The sequence below is a fragment of the Euprymna scolopes genome, chromosome 23 (assembly GCF_053919585.1).
Source record: "Euprymna scolopes isolate OS-2025 chromosome 23, ASM5391958v1, whole genome shotgun sequence".
Classification (NCBI taxonomy): Eukaryota; Metazoa; Mollusca; class Cephalopoda; order Sepiida; family Sepiolidae; genus Euprymna; species Euprymna scolopes.
This window is the reverse complement of record NC_136504.1, coordinates 55860958-55883464: the sequence shown is the minus strand read 5'-3', so window position 1 is coordinate 55883464 and position 22507 is coordinate 55860958. Positions and strand designations below refer to the sequence as shown.

The window sequence follows — 22507 nt, the reverse complement described above, 5'->3', positions numbered from 1 at the left end:
GGAAGGTCCTAATTTTATGGAATTAAACCAGCTTTAAACGAGGTTAAGATGTGCTGAATTATTGATTCGTATTCGTGAGTTCTGCTGGATAAATCAAGAATAAAACCGTAACCGTAATTAAGTAAAAGGAGACAGAAATATCACGCAAACAGCTGTGTGCATTACCTCAATAAGTGGCAGTCTTGAATAATTCAAATCCGGTTGGGGTGGGATTTGCTGATCAGAGATTTTGTAGTAATCTCTCAGTAAATGGATTGTATTCTGGAAGCGATCAACCTCAATCTGAAATGAACACAAATAGCTTTTAATGATTTCCTCATGATGCAAGGAGAATGAATGTAACGTCTACATGGAACATTTGATTAAAAATTCGACGCCCGCAAAAAATTTCAGCATTGATTCGTTTACTGTTTTGAATCATATTCACCCACTATACCACCTGAAAGTTTTAAAGACAATCTATGTTCGTTTAAAGCAGCCTTCCATCTGTCACTTAAAATTAAACGTAATTAGTCTCTAAGGCACATCCCTCATTGTATATATACCATAACATTGTATTTATTTTAAGTATATATTTTTTCTGCTATTTTAAAACGTCCTCGATACAGCTCTGTTGAGTAAGGGCAGAACAGGTCGGTTTGCATATTGTTTTTTTAATATATACTTTTAATCATACATGATAAAAAACATGTCTTTCTGTTATACTTGCAGTAATATATATATATATATATATATATATATATATATATATATATATATATATATATATATATATACTAGCAATGATACCTTTACTTTGCGCGAAACTTTGCTATACGCTCAGGTATCCACTTCACAGGCACCTCTGGGATGGTGACGAACCTCAACTTGGTGTACACTATTGCTAGGTGAGTGAGTTTATGAAGAGCCGCGCTAAATATGACCTTAATCTTTGACCTTGACTTGGAAAAGTTGAGGTTCACCATCCCTAGGTCGGAGACCGTCATCATGTCAGGTTTGGTCATGATGGGTCCAGTGGTGTGGGTTGTACGAAAGTATATATACATAGGCTATGACCTTTGATCTTTGATTTTAACCTTGAAAATGGTGTGCACCATCCCTAGTTGGGGGTCCCTCATCATGCCAGGTTTGGTCATGATCGGTCCAGTGGTGTGGGCTGTAGGAGAGTTGTTGTTGTTGTTGTTGTGTGTGTGTGTGTGTGTGTGTGTGTGTGTGTGTGTGTGTGTGTGTGTGTGTGTGTGTGTGTGTGTGTGTGTGTGTGTGTGTATATGATGAGAATAATGGAAATAGTATTCTGACGAAATAGAGAGATAAAAAGGACAAATCGAGTTATGTGTTCATACTTCCTCTGTATCCAGAGGAAGTCCCGAAATAAAGACAAAATGTTGATGAACACATAACTTGTTCCTTTTTATCTCTCTCTCTCTCTCTCTCTATATATATATATATATATAATGTTCAGAAAGTGTGAGAGAATAGATATATAATGATTTTCCGCAGCCGAACCAACGTAGCAGCCCACAAGAGCCAAGAAAGCCAACAAACCAGAAGTCCAAGACTCGAGTCTCGCCCCCACCCGAGCTCATCAGTACGTTAGACATATCCGCGCTCAGGATTTGAAACCCAAAGCTCTTGCATGCTAGGCGAGCACCCTACCAACTGATCAAACACGCCACACACGGAAGAAAGTCTATCAACTTACACAGATCAAGCAACCCGCGGCACAGATCCAACAGTGGAAAGAACCTAGCTCATATCGAACAAGGGACGAAGTATCAAACCAGCTTTAACCCAAGCCAACATCTCACCAGTAGGAATTTTATATACTCGAAAGGACGATGTCACCCCAGCTAGCTAACCTTACGAGTAATCAATAGAATGTTCAAAAAGTGTGAGAGAATATATAATGATTTTCTACAGCCGAACCAACATCGCAGCCCACAAGAGCCAAGAAAGCCAATGACATGGTTCTGTTCAGTTTGAGAAGTTCCACCGTCCAAGACTTTACTTTATTGCTAATTGCTTGAGGAACACCTAACGGGAATACTGACTGGGTTGCTGAGGTATTTTTGAGGTTTAGATTGCACTCATTGTAGTGGGCTGGTGTCTCAAGAACTACAGGTGATCTTGTGTTTAAACTCCTGACAAGAAGGTGAATAATATGTGTGTATCTGTTGTTGGGAATCATTCATTCATTCCGTATCATTCGTTTCCTCGATATCTTTCTAGTAAAAATTCTTTCTAGAAAGACGTCACGTACTTATGAGAAGGAAAGACCACATGAAGGTTGCCAACACCACTATGTGAAAGTGTTTCGGTAGAATGAATTGGATTCGAACTTGACACACCGAGGTTGCCAGTTCATGTTTATAACCATCTAGCCACCGTCACCTCCCTGTGTGTGTGTGTGTGTGTGTGTGTGTGTGTGTGTGTGTGTGTGTGTGTGTGTGTGTGTGTGTGCGTGTGTGTGAAATATAAAAAACTAGAAAGCCGCCCAGCGTTGCCCAGCGTTGCCCAGCGTTGCCCGGTCGTGAAATACATATAAATATTATATTTTAATTCATGCAAAAAATTAGTGCATGCGAGTATTGTTTTGGTAAATAATTCACTTCTTGTAAAAGTAAAAAAAAAAAAAGAAAATAGTCGGCTGAGATCAAAACCAAGGCCTAAAGACATTGAGTCAAGTACGATACCCATTAGGCCGACTTGATCCGACTCTTAAAAAAGTGTTTTCAAACCTACTTATGTCTAACATAATGAATCTCTCATGTGACCCATTCACGCATATGCATTCATGGAACAGTTAGCAAACAGATAAAAATCCGACTCTCCTCACTTACCAATTTTTCAATTTTAACCCCTTAACTGTCCGTTTTTCCGGATAAAAACCGAGTATAGGCTTTCCACATATATTCATATGCCATATCTCAAATTTGAAGTCTGTACGTCAAAAATCTGTTGAGTATATATAGGTTGAGATGTGTCTTCACAAAAACACACACATTCTCATTTTTATAGATATACTAGCTGGCCGTTCGTCGTTGCTTGATCGTAAAATACGCATAAATATTATATTTTAATTAATACAGAGACTGAGAGATGTGCATGCGAATATTGTTTTTTTTTTAAACATTTCGCTTCTTGTAATTAAAAAAAAAAAGAAAATACTCAGGCTGAGATAAAACCAAAACCTACCCCCCCACACACATACACATATACCAATTTTTCAATTTTGACCTCTTAGCATCCCGTTTTTCTGAAAACTGATTACAAAGTTTTCCACATGTCTGAATATGCTATATATCAACTTTCAAGTCTGTAGATCAAAACTCTTTTGAGTATATATGTTGGGAAGTGTCCTCACACACACACATTCTCCCTTTTTATAGATTATTGTCTCGGTCATCCTTGATCCACCTAACGAAGAGATGATGCAATATTCGAAACCAAATACTTTCCATTTCAGAAATTCTTGTCCTATTTTTTTTTCTCTACTTCCGTTCAAACCAAACAAGATGCATTATCACTAAGATGTAAAGATGGTTACTATTTGGAGGGGCGTGTTCAAAATGAATGTTTCTGTTTAAAGCACAACTACACCATGATACTTGACATTTTAATTCTAAACTAAAGTTCAAGCCATTGTAACCGCACAAACAGTAAGGCCATATATCAAAAGATGGTTCTTTGATATGACGGGCGCGTTCGAAATGAATGTTTTTGTTTAAAGCACAATTGAAGTATGATAGTTGACTTTTGCATTTTAAACTTTAATTAAGGGCATTATATATGAAAAATAATTTTATAAAATCAACAGTAGGTTCTCTACAGTGCAATGTAGACTACAATGTATTGTAAACTTAGTCACCGTGGAGAGGCATGTGAAGCTTCCTCTCGGTGCACTGCAATGGGTTCCCAACTAGAGCAGGCATCGATTTGATTGAACAATGAAAAATGATTTTGAAGACAATAAAAATATGGGCGTGTAAAACATTTGTTGATCATGATTTAATACCGGGAAACATCCAGTCCTCCTGCTAGTACATTCATATTTAAAATTTTGCGCGTTCTCATATGTTTTAAGGAAACTATAGGGGGCGCACCTCTATTTTTAAATATATTCTGCTTTGATGAAATTTTTATTATATGAATAAAATTCTCCAGGGAAGACAATGGAAGTGGTACTGAATCTCTATGTAATCCACTACGTATGTAGAATATATTTTTTTAGAAATTATAGAATATATATTTTTTTATAAATTGTATTCTTTTCAAACACGTGATGTCATCAGCAAATTATTACCTGCATGAGCGTGAGGTAACTGTTGCATAATTTTCCCAACAGATCATCGTACCAGCCATTATTCATGATGGCTTGCCATTCCGCCTCAGCCTGTTGCCTCTGCTCATCACAGATATTCCAAAGCTTTTCTCTCAAGTCCTCCACCATTTGATGAATTTCTCTTTGGGTCTGTTGATCAAAACGAATCTCATCCGAAATGTCATTGTATTCCTGCAAAAAAAAAAAAATCAATGTACAGGATGCAACGGAAATATCTCCCACATTTTAAACTTTCAACCACGTGTTACTAATGAACTTACGTAAGTGGCAACGATGTTTTCATTTAGTTAATAACTTGCCATTTATTTATCAGGTACCCTTATCAAGCAATATGGTTTGGACCGGTGCCCATTGTTTTTTTATTGTAGAAATGCTTTTGAAGAATAGTGAATCTGTAACTACAACACAGCGCTTTCCAAGTTCATTACAAGATAGAAAATAAATACAGCTATGGGTTGCAAATTTCAGAGTTACAGGTTTGGCACTTTAAAAAAAAAGCCACCTGGAAGCCTCGAAGCACCTGGAAGACCTCAAAACCAGACAGTATTCAAACTGAGAGACTTTCTCTTACTCAGTCTCCTACACGTTCAGCTCGAAAACATGCTTTCGCCTTGGGATTGTCTAATCTAACAGTGAGAAGAATTCTGCACACTGATATGCAGTTCCATCCATATAAATTAATGATTGCTCATAAACTGCATGAGCGCGACTGTGAAAATCACATGTGAAAATGTGGGAAATATTTCTGCCGCACCCTGAATTATCAAAATATCATATTAATTAGAGTACTTGATGTTTTGATCAAAAGGAGTACATGATATCGTGGGGTCTGCATTCACGCTGGACAATACAACGTTTATTTAGAAAATAAAAAAGAAACAATGTATTATGAGAATATTATCTATATATTTCCAAGGTTGATTGTTTTGGATACTTGTTTATACTTTTCGCCATATTTCGAGATCATTAGCTCGAGATATGATAACTTAGGTTGTGTAAAAGCAACATCCACACGATGGAACATGATAACATTTAATTAAACTTAATGACTGAGAGACGAAAGGAAATGAATCGGAAAAGTCTCACGAGTCGCACGACAATGCTCACTCTACACAGATCTGAATGCTTCTTTCTTAGAACTGCCTGCCTATGGAACACCGTTCTGCTGGCTTGCTTCTTGACTGACTACAATATCGTTGCCTTCAAGTTCAATGTAAACAAGTTCGGAAAAGTCAGACGAGTCGCATAAAAATGTTTACTCTACACAGGTTTGAACGCTTCTGTCCCTCCCCCCCCCAGCAACCTGCTTTTATAGTGCTCGGGATTACTTCAAAATCACGTTCGAAACTTGAATTTCTGAGAACTGTGCGAGACCATGAGCATTAAAAGACCATGGTCGCCGTATTGGATCTTTTCGTTTTTCCTTCTCAGCCTGCAGGGCAGACAGACACGTTTTTGCAATAAGCCTTCTGTATGTTCCCCACATGTAATGGATGTGTTTAGTGACAATCAATGTAAAAAACTAAAAATTGCAAAGAAAAGAATAGAAAAAGAAAAAGACTTTCTTTACTGATTTTTATCCCCAAACATTTGGTACATAAAGGGCTACTATTTGGGATCATGTCTAGCGGTGTAATGAAAGGAGTTGAGCAGCAGGATGTCTGTTCACATTTATTTAAACTTCTTCATGTTAGTACAGTCTGGAAAGCAGCAAACAGGGAAGGAATTCCAAAGTCCAGCAGTCCAAGGGAAGAAACTATTAGAGTAAAAGGCTTTCAAGTATCTAGAGACCTCAACAGTATTTTGGGGATTTTGCTGCCTGTCAGATTAGTCAGAAGTATGTACGTTGAGGCGGTACAAGTGTTGCCAGTTCATCCATTAAACTATTTGTAAAACGGGGAAATATTGTTATTTGAAGCATAGGATACGAAAGTAGTAATGGTAAACATATTAGTCAAACCATAGCACGGACGGTGATGTTGTTAAAACCGTGACCAATCAAGAATAGATCCCAGTTACGTTCGACAAATAAAGAGAACAAAACAATTAGGAAATAATATACAGGTCTATGACTGATAATATGCGCAAAACGCACAGCAGATATTGGCTAGTAGTTTAATCATATTGAATGTATATGTAGCGTCTGTGTTTGAAAAGCTACAAGTTTGGGTTTTTTTCGAACGGGAATAATCTTTTCTTATTTTATTAAGTATGGCGATAAATAACGTTTTACAAGAAATTAATTATTTTCTGCTCAATGAATTTATTTTTGTACAATTTCATGCAATTGTCAAGGAATCGCAGAAAATGAATAAAATGTTTATAAATACCTTTTGCCATTGGTTTATGAAATCTTGTTTATTATCTGGACGTTTTAAATATTCCAGAAATATGAATCTAAAATAAGAAAAATGATAATCAAATTATTAAGAATAAATTATCTGTATTATAACAACACTCCTTTTTCTGTCTTTCTTTCTTTTTCTTGCTTTCTCTCTTTACATCTCTTTCCATATAAATATAAATATATATATATATATATATATATATATATATATATATATATATATATATATATATATATAACAGCATAGCTACATTCAAAGATCTAAATATTTACCTTTCATGCAAAACAGCTCATCCAGCATGTTCAAATTTCGGAGCAAGTGTGTATGTATGTATGTATGTATGTATGTATGTATGTATGTATGTATGTATGTATGTATGAAAGCGGGAGACCAGTACCCGCATTAAGCTGGCCTGCAGTTTAACTTGTTGCTGGCTATCTTGCTCTTGCTTGTTGCTGGATCTCAACATTTTGAACCGAGAGAGAGAGAGACTTAGCTGTCGTACAAAGCTAAGACTCTGTAACATCATCTGTGTATAGATACTCCCTCAGGCATTTGTCTATAAAAATGATCATGTGGCGATGAAAGTAATTTTTGGGCTCATGGACTTTAAGTGTCCGAGGGACTGGCACTCGTCTGACAAGACGTTGCAGTCATCATGTATGTATGTATGTATGTATGTATGCGTAGCTTTTACTGCTGTGTCGGCCTTATTTTCTCATATTCCCACAATCAGTTGAGATTCAATAAACTGTTTAGTATCTAATAATTGTGTTAATCCACAAGCCAAATTTTGTACGAAATAAATAACTATTGACATTAAATGACCCACAAGGATTTAGATATGATGTAATAAATATGAATACATCCGGATTCCTCCACACAAGAATATGATTGGCTGGTGTAAGTTATAAATGCGGACGCACATAGCAGTCTGAGAGAGATGTTGAAAGGTATACTGAAAACCTAAAGCTTTAGGATATTACCATCTATGATTACGAACAGTCGTTCATCAATGTAACATACTCTATCGTATTACTTGATTACTGTGGCTAAGACCACTCAGTAACTTCAAACAAATATATCCCTTTCGGGGTATGCCATTAAATCAGAAAGACAAATATTAACAGCCAGAATAATAGTCTAAAGAAAAAATTATAATTGACATTGTGCATTTACACAATAAAGACATTGCACATTCATACAATAAAGACATTTCACATTCAAAATAGAAACATTTTGGCCAAGTTTCAGAAAAATCTAATGGATGGATAAAAAATTATGGGACAAAACGCGTAATTTTTTGCCCATTTGGGGGCATATTTGACCTCTTTTGAGCCCCTAGGGACGCAACGGGAATCTTCGCAATTTTTTTTTTTTTTTTTTTTTTTTTTTACTGTGCACATCTATTTAATGAAATACAATTTGTGGCAAAATTTAAAGAAAAACTAATGGACGATTATCTGGCAATCGTCTGGACTAACGGACGCACGGACGCCATTGAAAACATAGGACCCTCTCCGATAAATCGGGGGACAAATATACAACGTCAAAGTGAACAGATGTCTATTACACGGATAAGTCGAGAAATTACGGCTTTTCTAAATGTGTATTGTTGTAAATTGTTGGAAGAAACATAAAACGAACTACGAAACAAATAATGGCGTATTTATATTATTTCATTGGAATTCATTATTGAGATGAGTATTATTTATTAATTTATTTACTGCGGACTATTATCCTTATTTTTCTTAGATGTTGTTTCACAACGTTTCGGGCAACTATTCCTCTGGCCTTCGTCAGGTGATAACTGCGACGTGATAGGAACTCCGAATCTTCTAATTGCATTCTCAGCAATTACTGCCATCTATAGTTGTTGTCGTCTCACCATGTTTTCGCCAAGTAAGCCTCTGGCCGGCTTTGGGTAGGATTGATTTATTTATTGCGAACTATTATCCTCATCTTTCTTAGTTGTTGTTTCACAAGGTTTCGGGCAACTATTCATCTGGCATTCGTCAACAACTAAGAAAGATGAGGATAATAGTCCGCAATAAATAAATTAATAAATAATACTCATCTCAATAATGAATTCCAATGAAATAATATATATATACCATTCGGTATGGACCCAACCATGGAAAATCAGATAGTAAATAAACGTGGATTTATAAGACCAAAAAATCCAACATTGATCGCCCTTCAGAGCCTGTAGCAGAGTGGATAGAAACGTTGAATCTCTACGGTTCCAGGTGAAAATTGTCTGAAGATAACGGTTTCAATCCTACCTAGCGGCCTAATTGGCCAAAAACGTGGTGAGACGACAGCAACTATGGAAGGCAGTAATTGCTGAGAATGCAGTTAGGAGATTCGGATTTCCTATCTCGTCGCGGTTACCACCTGACGAAGGCCAGAGGAATAGTTGGCCGAAACGTCGTGAAACAACAACTAAGAAAGATGAGGATAATAGTCCGCAATAAATGAAATTAATAAATGGCGTATTTGTTGTGTTGTTTGTAATTATCTTCCATTATCACAACTAACTGAAAAACAAAAAGAAGCTGAGGGACGAAACATCCAGATAGCAATTTGCGACGTGTCAACAGAACATCGATCAGAGATGCGTTTTGAAATCTGGAACCGTAGATGATAAGTCAGTATATATTTGTTTTAATCAAGCGCGTGGTCTTGGATAAAGTTAGAGTAATACAATCTAGTAAGTCGCCTTAATGAATGGTTGTTCATAGTTGCAGCTGGTAAAATGCTTGATCTCTAGACTTTCGGCGTATCTTTCAACGTCTCTTCCAGGCTGCGATAACCGTCCGTATTTATGGCTTACAGCAGCCAATCACATTCTTGTGTGGAGGAACCCGGATGTGTTCATATTCATAACACCAGAAGAGCAAAATATTATTTTATTGCTGGGAGAACGTGAAGAGTTAAGAAGACACTGAGAACAAAACAACTTCATTCGATATGATATCCCAAAAGATAGTCAGCCAATAGACTATCATAAAAGCTTTCCTCGAGCTACACAGTCTTACTTTACATCTTGAAAATAAGGTTTGATGCTGTTTCTTTCTGATCGGATTTCCCGCAACATTTTCTTACAGTTGTCCACATATGTATTTTCTATTGATTCCCAATACGATGCCAAATTAGTAGCCATCTCCTGCATAGAAAAAAAATAATAAACATTACGTCATAATTATCAAAAACATATTTTCATATCCAATGCAAACATATAATACAAAACTATGCATATATGAAAATAGTGTTAAAAATAAAATAATACAGCTTTAAGCTAAGCATTTAGAGTTGTGTAGTTCTTATTTTTTGGATTCTTTGCATTATAATTATTTTGGGGATTATTTTTTTTTTTCGTATTATTTGGGTTCTTCAGACTACTATTCTCATCTTGAATGTTATTCTCACAACATTTCGGTCGATGTAACTTCCGACCTTCTCAGCTGTATCTTGTCGAACTCTAGAATCTTTTTGGAAAATTCAAGAATCTTTCGTCGAACTCGAGGATCTGCACGAAATTTCGAACTGAACCTTTTATTTAATCCACGGGGATAGCATGCTATCGTTCCGTCAGTAATGAGTAGTCATTAGTAGAAGTCCTAAATAATTTCCAATTGTATTTTGAAACTGAGGATTGAATCTTCAACCTCTATAAGAGTGTAACTTTACAACTGAATTTTACCAAGTATTTTATCCACTACGCTATGGGCCAATTCTCATATTCAAAATTCCAAAGCAAATTTTTTAAACAACAATTAAATACTTGGGAGACATAATTTAAAAATTTTTTCGGAAGCCAGAGCCAATGAGATCTACAGCATTAAAAGCTATATACCTCAACAAACTGAATTTTACCAAGTACTTTATCAACTACGCCATGGGTCGATTCTCATCTCAAAAATTTCGAAGCGAAATTTTAAACAACAATTAAATACTTGGCAGACATAATTAAAAAAAAAATGTCGAAAGCCAGACCCAACGAAATCTACAATATTAAAAAACTATATGCCTCAACAAACAAGTGAATTAATATTACAACTTTATTTGCGAATTTCAAATTATTACAACAATTTTATTCCTAAAATGCACTAATTACAAGCTCCAGTCTATAAATTATTTAAGAAAGGTACGAAATGGAACTGGTCATTTGAATTTTAAAAGCCACTCGAATAAAATATAAAAGCTGTAACATCTAAATTAACTTGCGAGCATTATAATCCTAACCAAACTTTTTAATCCATTAAAAAGGGGCAAAAGTTATAACCCGTTTACTTAAAATGAAAGCTTTATGCCAAATTGATGTCTAAGTATGATTAAATTTGTGCTCGTTTTTGCATTAAATACTAATCCCTATTAATTCCTAAATGTGCAGTGAACGGATACCATAATACCTATTTCACTGCGCCTTATCATAACAAATGCGCATACAAAATTTAAGTCACATCAGTCCAGTAGTTTCAAAGAAAAGGGTTGAACGGACAGACAAGCAGACAGACAAACAGACAGAAAGACAAAGAGAAATATAATATAGATAAGGGGATATACGTTGTATTATTTGGATTCATCAGACTACTGTTCTCATCTTGAGTGTGATTTTCACAACGTTTCGGTCGATATAACCTCCGACCTTCTTCAGGTGTATCTTGTTGAACTCAGGAATGTTTCTGTCATACTCGGGAATTTGGACTGAATTTCGAGCGGAATCCTTTATTTACTCCAAATTCCCGAGTTTGACAGAAAAATTCCTGAATTCAACAAGATACACCTGAAGAAGGCTGAGGATTATATCGACCGAAAGATGAGAACAATAGTCCGATGAATAATAATACAAATAATCAACCCTCATCTCAAAAATTCAGAAACGGGATATACGTTGTAACTGATACTAAATACTTGGAATTCGGAACCGTTTTACTCTACACACGCATCTAAAAAAAAAAGAGTCTTATAGCAGACAGAAAAATTACAGCCAAATAGAATAGGTGCACTAAATATAAGATTTCCCATAAAAAAAATGACCATTTAATCATCCACTACTATTAATATCTGGCTCTAAGAAAGATATATCCATTCATACTTCTCATCGTTTTAAACTATGCAATTACAATGGAATTCTTCCTATCAAAAACGCATTGTCAATGTTAATTTCGAAACTAAATAACGTATGTTTCCTATGTATCACGAATGTTTTCGATTCTCTGTCGAATGATCTGCAGGTGAGAGAAGACAAATGAACAAATAAGCTGAAGAGAATTTCAAAAATAGGTTGACTTGTTGTCACCTGAAAATGATTCGACGAACAATCGAAAACGTTTGTGATGAATATGAAACCTACATGAAACATACATTAATCTATTTTTATTATATATTTTAACACAAAAAAGATCATTAGAAAAAAAAACGAAAAAGTAAAAAAAAAAAGTTATGATTCAGCAAAATAAGTTGTTTTAACGATGTTTGTAAAATGAAAGCAATAATGTCTATTATTATCTACTATTATATGAAAGGAACTTTGTCCATGAGCGTATATGTGTGTGAGAGGGGGACAGTTCGTTCCCTAGTGACTCAAAAACGGCTGGGCTGATTTTTATGAAATTTCACAAAAATGTTCTTTAAGTATCTGGAAGTCTTCTAAAATAAGTTTTGTATCGGAATATCTTCAAGAAGTATCGATAATCGAAAGGATCCGATGAGAGAAGGAACAGACGACTTTGACCAAAGGTAACACATTATGTTTTCATAGTTACCTCCATAATCTATTCATTTAAGTAGCAGATAGTAAGTTTTTCATCTAGTCAGAATTGACTTACCATATTAATGTCTGTGGCAACATATTCCCACTCGGCAGAACCAGGTACAATGGCTGGGAGACTCGGAACCACTGGTATTTCAACTTCCGGTTCCGGTTCAACATAGGAATTTTTATCGTCCTTGGGCTCTTCACATTTAGGGCTGTTGAGATCTGCAAAATTCAAAAGACAATACATGAAACATATTTTTAACATTGAATCTTTTCTTGGTTCTTTCTTTTTAAACGACGATTTCGTCGGATTTAGTTTTGTTCCAGTCGTGTGAAAACAAAGGCTGTTGTTCTGTGATTAAAACTTATTCTTTTCTGACAATTTCTTTGTTTTCAGTTTTTTTAACAGTTTACAGAATGGAGCCAACTAAACAGTACATCTGAAATTTTACATTCATTTGATTTCTCGACGAGACTGTATCAACTTTCTCAAATTTTTATATATTAGTTTTTATTGTGATTCATAATTATTATTATTTACTTATTTCATTTCTTTTATTAAACTGATCAATTTCGTATTTATTTTAGTCTTGATATATAAATCTTTAAAAATTTTCAAAGGATTTTCCAAAGAATGTTAAAATTCACCTAAGATCACCTTTAATCTCTACAGTTTGATAGTCTTTTCTAAAATGGTATAGTATATCTTTTAAGAACTTCATTTATCCGTATAAAAACTTCATTTCTTCTTAATATTTTGTATGTACTTTGAAAGTATGTACTTTGAACTATATTATTAGTTGGCTTGGTGTTTTTATGGAAAATACATAAATTCCGAAAAACGACATAAAATTGTAGCTCCTGGCGTGATACAAAACCCTGCTTAACCTCACTTGCAGTAACACTCAAATATATAATTATTCTACTTTGTTATAATGCAAATATAACATTGTAAACATGCGTCAGGCGGTTGCGTGTTTATTGGGTTGCATATTTGCAATGCATGCGAAAAACAGACTTGCTGCAAGTGAGTATTGTTTAACTAAAAAGAGAAATTACGCGAAAAGACATGAGAAATATCTCTGATTTGGGGTAGATCACACAGAGGTCTGTTTGTCTACGTAAAAAAAAATGTAATGGTTCTACAGACAAAGTTTCCTGTCGTGGTTATCACCTACTTGAGATTTTCTAAAAGTAATGGCTGGCTAGATACAGGAACCTTTGGATAGTAAGTTATTTTATGTTCATAGATTGGCAGATGATTATCTTAAGTGTTACATATATATACTACCAAAAATATGCGCGCGTTGCACGGGACTTTGATGTAAGCTCAAGTACTTGCTTCGTGAGTATTCGACCGTACAGTAAATCCCGACATTAACCTTTGATTTTGACCTTGAACAATAGTGTGCACCATTCCTAGATCAGAGGCCATAATCATGTCAGGTTTGGTCATGATCGGTTCAGTAGTGTGGACTGTAGGAGATCCCGGGGTACTAGCGGATGACCTTGCTAGAAAAACGGTTTGATCGCTGATACAAAATACACGAAGAAAAAAAAACAATTTCGGGAACATTAATATTATTTTGTGAGTGGGATTGTTAAGTGTTATCGGGCTGTGTTTTGTCTTCGAAGTGACCCTGAATTCAAAGCCTAGAGTTAACCTGTGTGGAAACCCAGATAACAGAAAAATTTGGTCGCTGTCGGGGAAATCACCTAATTTATATGCATGGGTGATGTGGCCAATCAAGGCGAATCAGAGTATGACGTAATGAACAAGGATTATTTGGATGAGAAACCCAGAGCAGCCCAAACCTTACCCATTCCTTCCTTTAAAAGGAGCCGTAGAGTGGATTAGAAACAGTTGTTATCAGTCGGGAGTTCGCAGTTACAGTCCGCTACCACCCGACGCAAAAACACCCCCATTCACTGACCGACCGCTAAGAGAGAAGAGAATCGGTTGTTAAAAAAGAACAAAAAAGCTCAGTTTGAGTTACTATCGAGTAGTATAACACATTATTGTTTTTCTCCTGCTGATAATTGTCCATGAATAACCTTTTCTTAGTAATCAGAATTAGTTTAATAATTGATTCTTACAACAAAACTAAAACTTTCGTCAGAGTCGATTATTCGTCACTTGTCAACTTGCGAATTACTGCAGATGAATGATACCAAATTGAATTACTCTTTTTCAGCGAACATCCAACAAAAGACGAGGATCGCCAAACTACCGCCCGGCATCCAGTCCGTAGCGCATATCCTCCCTGGAGATTTTGAGTCATACACATTGGACATTTTCTTTTATTTTTAAAAAATAGTTTTCCTTCGCCTGCTAACCCCTTTGGAGACAAGAACTACAGGAATATCACATCAACCTTGTCATCGTAGAAGCGGCCGAGACAGCGCTATTAGACTTTTGTGAGTGTTTGAATCGGAACCACCTAGAACTACACTTATGTACCAGTAAACTCTACAGTCTTCCTCGTGTTATACCTTAACTGGAAGCAGCTGGGTTTTCGTCGTGTTATAAGTTGCACACACACACACGCACGCACGCACGCACTCACACAACACAACACACACATATGAACGCTATTACTTATATATATATATATATATATATATATATATATATATATATATATATTAATGGAATAAAAGGGATGTAGTGTTTACCTGAAATACGCAATGGTAAACTTCAATCTAATATAAATAGCAGTATTTATATATAGATAATTAAATCCCAACCAAATAAAAAAGCTCAATACGCAATAGAGAGTAGAGCTTATTAGAAGAGAAAGAAAATTAAAACTGTAAGTTGAACTTTACAATCAAAATTTATTGTTCGACTGAATACTCCAAAAAACAATTTACAAAGTCCTTATTCCGTGGAGTTTCAAAGAATTCTATTCTTGCTATTCTTCTCATCAGAGGACAGAAAGAAATCAGTAAATTATATTTGCAGCAATGCTAGAATTTGCATTAAGTGAAACAATAATTTATTATAGTTATGAATTGCCAAGAAAAACAAGTGAAAAAATGTTGGATTTGTAAAAAAAAAAAATAAATAAAATAAACCACGCATAATATTTCAGCTTGCATGAAGATTCTCTCAAGGTAATCCGAAAGACGAAAATAATTCTTTAGAGAGAATGAATTCCAAAATTAAATACAGTGTAATGCTAATATTCCGGCTGGAAAGTTTTCAAAGCAGCAGAAATAATGAAAATCTTATTTCGGAGAGTGCAGTAGTACAAAGAAAAACTGATCTCCAATCAAGTGGGATCGAGAAATAAAAAGGACAGAAAAACAGCATGTCATCTTTCATCGCGGGTTTAATAAGAAAATTAATTAAGCCAGCGATGAAAGATGACATGCTGTTTTTCTGTCCTTATTATTAAGCCACTCCTGATCTGAAATGGAACACATACATAAAATCTGTTGCCAGAATCAATGAAAAAAATGGTTGGATCACTCTACCGCTCCAGTAGGTATTTCACTGTCAATGCAATCCTCTATCTCTATAACAGCAAAGTACGTTCTAAAATGGAATACCGTTGCCACATCTGGGCAGGAACTGCTCGGCACCACCTATTCTGCCTTGATAGAGTTCAAAACTGGCTTCGAAACCTAGTAGGTGATGCCCTTTTCTATTCCCTGCAACATCTTTCCCACAGAAGAGGCGTTGTGAGTTTGTCTTTGCTATATCGTTATTTTCATGGTAAGTGTTCGTCTGAGCTCCAATCTATGGTTCCTCCTGGCTAAACTTTCACACAAAAAAAAAACACTCGCCTTACTTCAACTGCTATCAACAATTTCCCCCATTCTCAATCTGTGCCTAAATCAAAACGAAGATCCCATGAACAAAGTATATTTCCTAGAACTGTCCGCTTGTGGAATACTGCTCCACTGACATGCTTCCTGGCCGACTACAATATTGTAGCTTTCAAGGTGAATGCAAACAAGTTCTTAAATAATGAAAATTCTTCCCAATCTACATTATTGACGACTACTACACTACCACCTTACATTCATTAATGCTTATCCTCGAGTGGCCTTCAGGTCATGATAAATGATTACCCCCCCTCGCAGAAAAAACATTAAGTCATTAGCATAGAACATCTCGTACTATTACTTGTTTGAGTATGATGGCACATTCACCAACAGAAATATTGGGGGTGGGGGGGTAACAATTCAACTATTAAAGATCGGCATAAAATTGGTCGAAATAATACTTTAATATTTATTTTGTGTGTGGGGCCGATATGGGTCCGGAAGAAAGACACAACTTGATATTTAATGGAAACAAAATATATTGAACTGGAAAACAGATACAACAAATAAAAAATGCCTTCGTCCGTCAGTGTGTATAAGCTGTCATCATTATATCGTACGAATATGAAGATTCTAGTGTTAGCATTGGTTTCCCCGATATTTTTCGAGTCATTCTCTCTACAATGACATTGGCTACTTACTGGAGGGATCACGTGAACGTTGCTAACATCCAAAGTGAAAGTGATTTTAGTGGAACGAACTGAGTTTGAACTTGGAACACCCAGGTTGTCAGTCCCTACCCTTATCCACTTGACCATCGCCACTTACCTGCATAAACTGTGTATAACGCAAAGAGACATATTCTCCCAGTTTTTTTTATAGTAAGATAAAGATTTCATTATTATCCGTAGGGTGGACACCACAGCAATTTATTTGTTTGGAGTCAGGGGTCAAATTAGTATTGGGTTAGTATGGGGGGGGGGGCAGAAGAAATTACTTTTCATTATTATTCGTGAACGTCTTCAAAGAAACACTGAAACTAGTCGACTACTGATAATACTTTTTGGGTTTGTATTACTGTACACATAGATTCGAAAAAGTTGTCAAAAAACAAATATATAACAAATAAATGTTATCAAAGGCAAGATAAGTCACTTTTCTACCTAACTGGATATAATTTTCGTGGTTTATTCAATGTAACATGTTTATTCAGCTCGAAAAACATGCAGTGTTTACCGATGTATTGGACAATTTAAAATGGCGACCGACTCTCTTTTAAACACGGAAAGTTCGAGAAAAGGTGTTATAAATAATAAACTAGACAAAATACTATTAAAAAAATACCGAATATATGTCAACCTATGTCACGGTAATATATATTGAGCGAATTTCTAACAGTATTTTGTCTAGTTTATTATTTATAACACTTTTTCCCGAACTTACCGTGTTTAAGACAGAGTCGGCCGCCATTTTGAATTTTCCAATACATCGGTAAACACTGCATGTTTTTCGAGCTGAATAAACATGTTACATTGAATAAAAACACGAAAATTATATCCAGTTTGGTAGAAAAGTAACTTATCTTGCCTTTGATAACATTTATTTGTTATATATTTGTTTTTTTGACAACTTTTTCGAATCTATGTGTACAGTAATACAAACCCTACTTTTTCTTTCTATTATTGTGAACCAGTTGCCAAAACGAGAAAGGGATGGGACCGGCAGTGAATATGTATTTAAAACAATGAAAAGTATACGATGAGAATCACATTCCAGAATTCAAATTTGACAACTACATCTTCCTGTATTATCATTGTTTTTCTTTGCACGCATATGAATAAAAAATATTACCTTCTTCTGATATTTTGGCAGTTGTGGTTTCTTTTACTATTTCTCCTTCGTCCTCTGTATCTTCTAAAATTTTTGCAGAGGTTTCTTCAACTGTCTGTGGAAATAAAGAAATAAGTTCTATCTTACGTTTTCAATTATAGTACATGAAATTATACGCTCATCGGTTTACGGTCTTGCAAAATCATAAAATACTTCATCTGTTGTAGAAATGATAGAACTAAGAAGAGTTCAGTTTACTTTGTAAATTTATACCTGTGGAGTTGAGCTAATTTTTTTTTTCTCTCAGTGTGACATTGATATTAAAAGCCGACTTTCTCTACTTAAAAATGATTCAAATGAACTTCTTAATATACTCAATCATAAATAGGTGTGCGACTACAGGAGGGTTTACTAATTTGCATATTCCTTCGAAAAACGAGCATTAATTAATTACTTATTTATTTTTTAATGGCTCTTATTAGATAATTGGTTTCATTTCATTATTATGCTGAACTATATTACGCATAGTTTCTACATTCTGCATAATTGTATGGAATTTAATATGAAAACGTTCCAGCATACAGAAATGTATGTATGTATATATATATATATATATATATATATATATATATATATATATATATATATATATATATATATATATATACATACATATATATATATATATATATATATATATATATATATATATATATACATACATATATATATATATATATATATATATACATACATACATATATGGTTGTTAAGCTGTATTAAATCCGACAATATAAAAATAGAATGGAGGTGGAAGGACCTGAATACTCAACGTTTCGCCCGATTTGTGCGGGCTTTTTCAAGAAGGATGGTCCCTCCGTTGGGTATTCAGGTCCTTCCACCTCCATTCTATATATATATATATATATATATATATATATATATATATATATATATATATATACAGTTGTGCGCAAAAGTATTCGACCCCTACCAAGATTGTCTTATTTCTTTGAATGGATACTTCAATAATCTTTCAAACCTTCTTTAACGACTAAGTTCGAATAAACTGTATAGTTTTCAACAAAAAATAATAAAAAGTAATTAGTGCTTGATAATATAAATAAATTTATTTACAAAAATAAAAATATGGATGTTGCAAAAGTATTCGACCTCTTTTCATTAATACTCGGTTGAAGCTCCTTTGACCTTGATTACTGAAAGTAAACGTTTCCTATAACATCTAATGAGACTTCTACATCTGTCCACTGGAATTTTAAGCAACTCTTCTTGACAGTACTGTTTTAATTCAATCAAATTAGATGGTTTTCTTTTATGTACCACAATTTTTAAATCATGCCATAAGTGCTTAATCGGATTTAGGTCTGGAGACTGGGAAGGCCATTCTAGAACTTTCACCTTATTATTCTTTAACCATGCCTTAGTGCTCTTTGAAGTGTGTTTAGGATCGTTGTCCTGTTGAAAGGTATACCTCCTTCCATGCCGCACCTGGTTCGCAGACGGAACAAGATTTTCTTTCAGTATGGACTGATATTTTACTGAATCCATTCTTCCATCGATTATGGTTAATATTCCAGTTCCATTTATACTGAAACAGCCCCACACCATGATTGATCCACCTCCATGCTTAACGGTTGGAACGGTATTCTTCACATTATAAACAGTATTTTCTTTTCGCCAAACATTGCGTTGCTGGTTGAGTCCAAATAGTTCCACTTTCGTTTCGTCTGACCAAATTATATTATTCCAGTAATCAATAGGCATTTCTAGGAACTTTTTTGCAAAATTTAATCGAGCCTTTTGATGAGCTTTGGAAAGTAAGGGCTTCCTTCTGGCAATACGTCCATGCAATCCGGCACGATTTAATGCCCTACGAATAGTTGACAAGTGTACATCTGACCCAGCATTCTTCAAATCGTTCTGCACGTCCTTTAGGTTAGATTTAGAGTCTATTGAAACTTGTCTAACAATTTTCCTAGCCCCACGTGTCGTAATTTTTCTTGGACGACCTGATCTTTGAAGACTTGATACAATCCCTTTTACTTTCCATTTTTTGATAATGGACATAATAGTCGACAGTGGTATAGAAAAACCTTTGAAAATTTTTTATAACCTTCTCCAGACTGGTAGGCATCGATTACTTTCTTTTTATTGTCTTCAGAGTACTCTTTGTTCTTTGTCATAGTTGCAGATTTGTTGACGTTGAAAAAGAATTTTTTTATTTGAAACAATTATTCAATCATTCAATATGGCATTGAAGTTCAATTTGAACTGATTTTAGATTCAGTAGAGTCATAAATATTATTTATAGGAAATAAATACAAGGTCAGACTAAAATAATAAACTTAATGACGCTTTTATTTAAACTTTAAATTAAAGGGGTCGAATATTTTTGCAACATCCATATTTATATCTTTTGTAAATAAATTGATATATATTATAAATCTCGAATTACTTTTCCTCATTTATTGTTGAAAAATATACAATTTATTCATAATTAGCCGTTAAAAGGCGTTATGAAGATTTTTGAAGTATAGATTCAACGAAACAAGAAAATTTAGACAGGGGTCGAATATTTTTGCGCACAACTATATATATATATATATATATATATATATATATATATATATATATATATATATATAAAATAACGTTGTTTGTGTGAAAAGTTTCTACCCCCTTGAATATTTGGTCGACAGAGTTTAAATTTGATATATAGGGTATTTGAATCGGTAGCACACTTTCAATTTGGTTTTTAGCAGGCAAAGATTGCTGCTAACAGGTCAAAATTGAAAGCAAAACAGTTGACCTTGGCAGGAGTAGTCGATTAAACATGTTTGCATGCACAAACCTACATTCATAGGTTAAATAACGTTATTTTTAACAATTCATATGTGTATGAGTGTGGCTCAGAAGCTAAGAGATGAGGTTGGAGAGTTGTATGTTTCGGTTTTGATTCTAACTGATGGCACCCAAGTCATTTTTTTATATCACTATTATATATTAGGTACAATATAATAATTGGTAGAGAATTAGCTCTATTAAAATAAATATGTAATTTGCATGAATTAAAAATATATTTAAGCATATCATGATTGGGCAACGTCGTGCAGCCTACTAGTATAACATGAAGTGATGGTCTGGGAGTTTATATTCCAAAGGAATTATTTATTGCCACACGTAATATTTATTATTTAACTGTTTGTGACATCTTCAAATTGTTATATCTTATTTTAATCACCCCAAACAAGGACAGGGGCAGATAACTTCATATATCTCGAGCAGGAGTTACTTTTCTTAGCTGACACCTAATAGAGTAAAAATATCAACTTGTGTCAAATTAATCGTGTGCTGTGACACAAGAAACACCAAAGTTCTCTGTTTGCATTATCCTGAATCGGACTTGACTAAACGATATAGCCAGGGTTTTCTGAATATCAAAATGTTATGTTGATATCAATTTCACTCCTCTGCCTAACATTTGCGGGCAATATGAACTGGAACAAATAGATAGAGAACATTGCAAAGGCTGCTGCAAAGAAGGTGGGTTCCTTCTATCGAGCTAGAAGACTACTCATACCTGAGAGTATCCTGTACCTTTACAAGGCCACCATTCACCCATGCATGGAGTATTGTTTCCACATCTGGGCTGGTGCATCTACCACTAGTCTCTCCCTCTTAGATAAAGTCCAAAAAAGAGTTGTCAATCTAATCGGTCCCACTTTATCAACTAAGCTCCAGCCCATGTCCCATCGCCGCAATATTGCATCACTGTGCCTGTTTTACAAATATTTTAATGGAATGTGTTCTGATGAACTTGTTTCACTTGTACCCCCTCGACATGCATATCCCCGACAAACACGCTTAGCAATAAGATCTCACTTCTTAACTGCTGTTGCCCCTAAATGCCAGAAAGCTTTCTATTCTAATAGTTTCTTCCTTCGAACAGCTTGATTTTGGAATTCCCTTCCTTCTGCTTGCTTCCCTGGCTGTACTGATATGCAGAAGTTTAAATGTAACATAGATATCTTGTAAATCGTTCCTAGGCATGGCCCCAAATAGTAGACCCTTACTTCCAAGTGGTGATATGCTTTGTAAGGAGTGGACATGAGTAAAAAAAAAGGGGGGGGGACCTGGTACGATTGTTTGGAGAAATAACTGTCAGCCCCTTCCCTCAATACACCTATCTTGAAGCGACTCATTAGTGACAGAATATAAATGGGCCAAAGGTTGAGCCTGTCAAGGTTTCTTCACTTTCAATAAGATATTATGTGATGGCAATACCTTTTTGATTGACAGCCGTTATTTTCCTTTCTTCAATTGAGAGAAACCAGTTTTAAAACTTGCCTGGCTTGAAAGATATGCATATATGAATACTAATACCGTCATCATGAGATGTATACACAATCATTAACGGATGAAAAAATT

At 34.9% G+C, this 22507-nt stretch overlaps 1 protein-coding gene across 1 annotated transcript in view; it reads right to left on the bottom strand.

The window, feature by feature from the left end:
* The window catches only part of LOC145245909 (sperm flagellar protein 2-like), a 246690-nt gene that overhangs the window by 82222 nt on the left and 141961 nt on the right, over positions 1–22507 (bottom strand). Inside the window, exons 19-24 of the mRNA XM_080107652.1 lie at positions 18080–18173; positions 12525–12676; positions 9732–9859; positions 6673–6739; positions 4304–4513; positions 166–282 (exon numbers count right to left, since the gene is read on the bottom strand). Coding sequence (XP_079963778.1) covers positions 166–282; positions 4304–4513; positions 6673–6739; positions 9732–9859; positions 12525–12676; positions 18080–18173 — 768 coding nt within the window. The remainder of the gene's footprint in view (positions 1–165; positions 283–4303; positions 4514–6672; positions 6740–9731; positions 9860–12524; positions 12677–18079; positions 18174–22507) is intronic.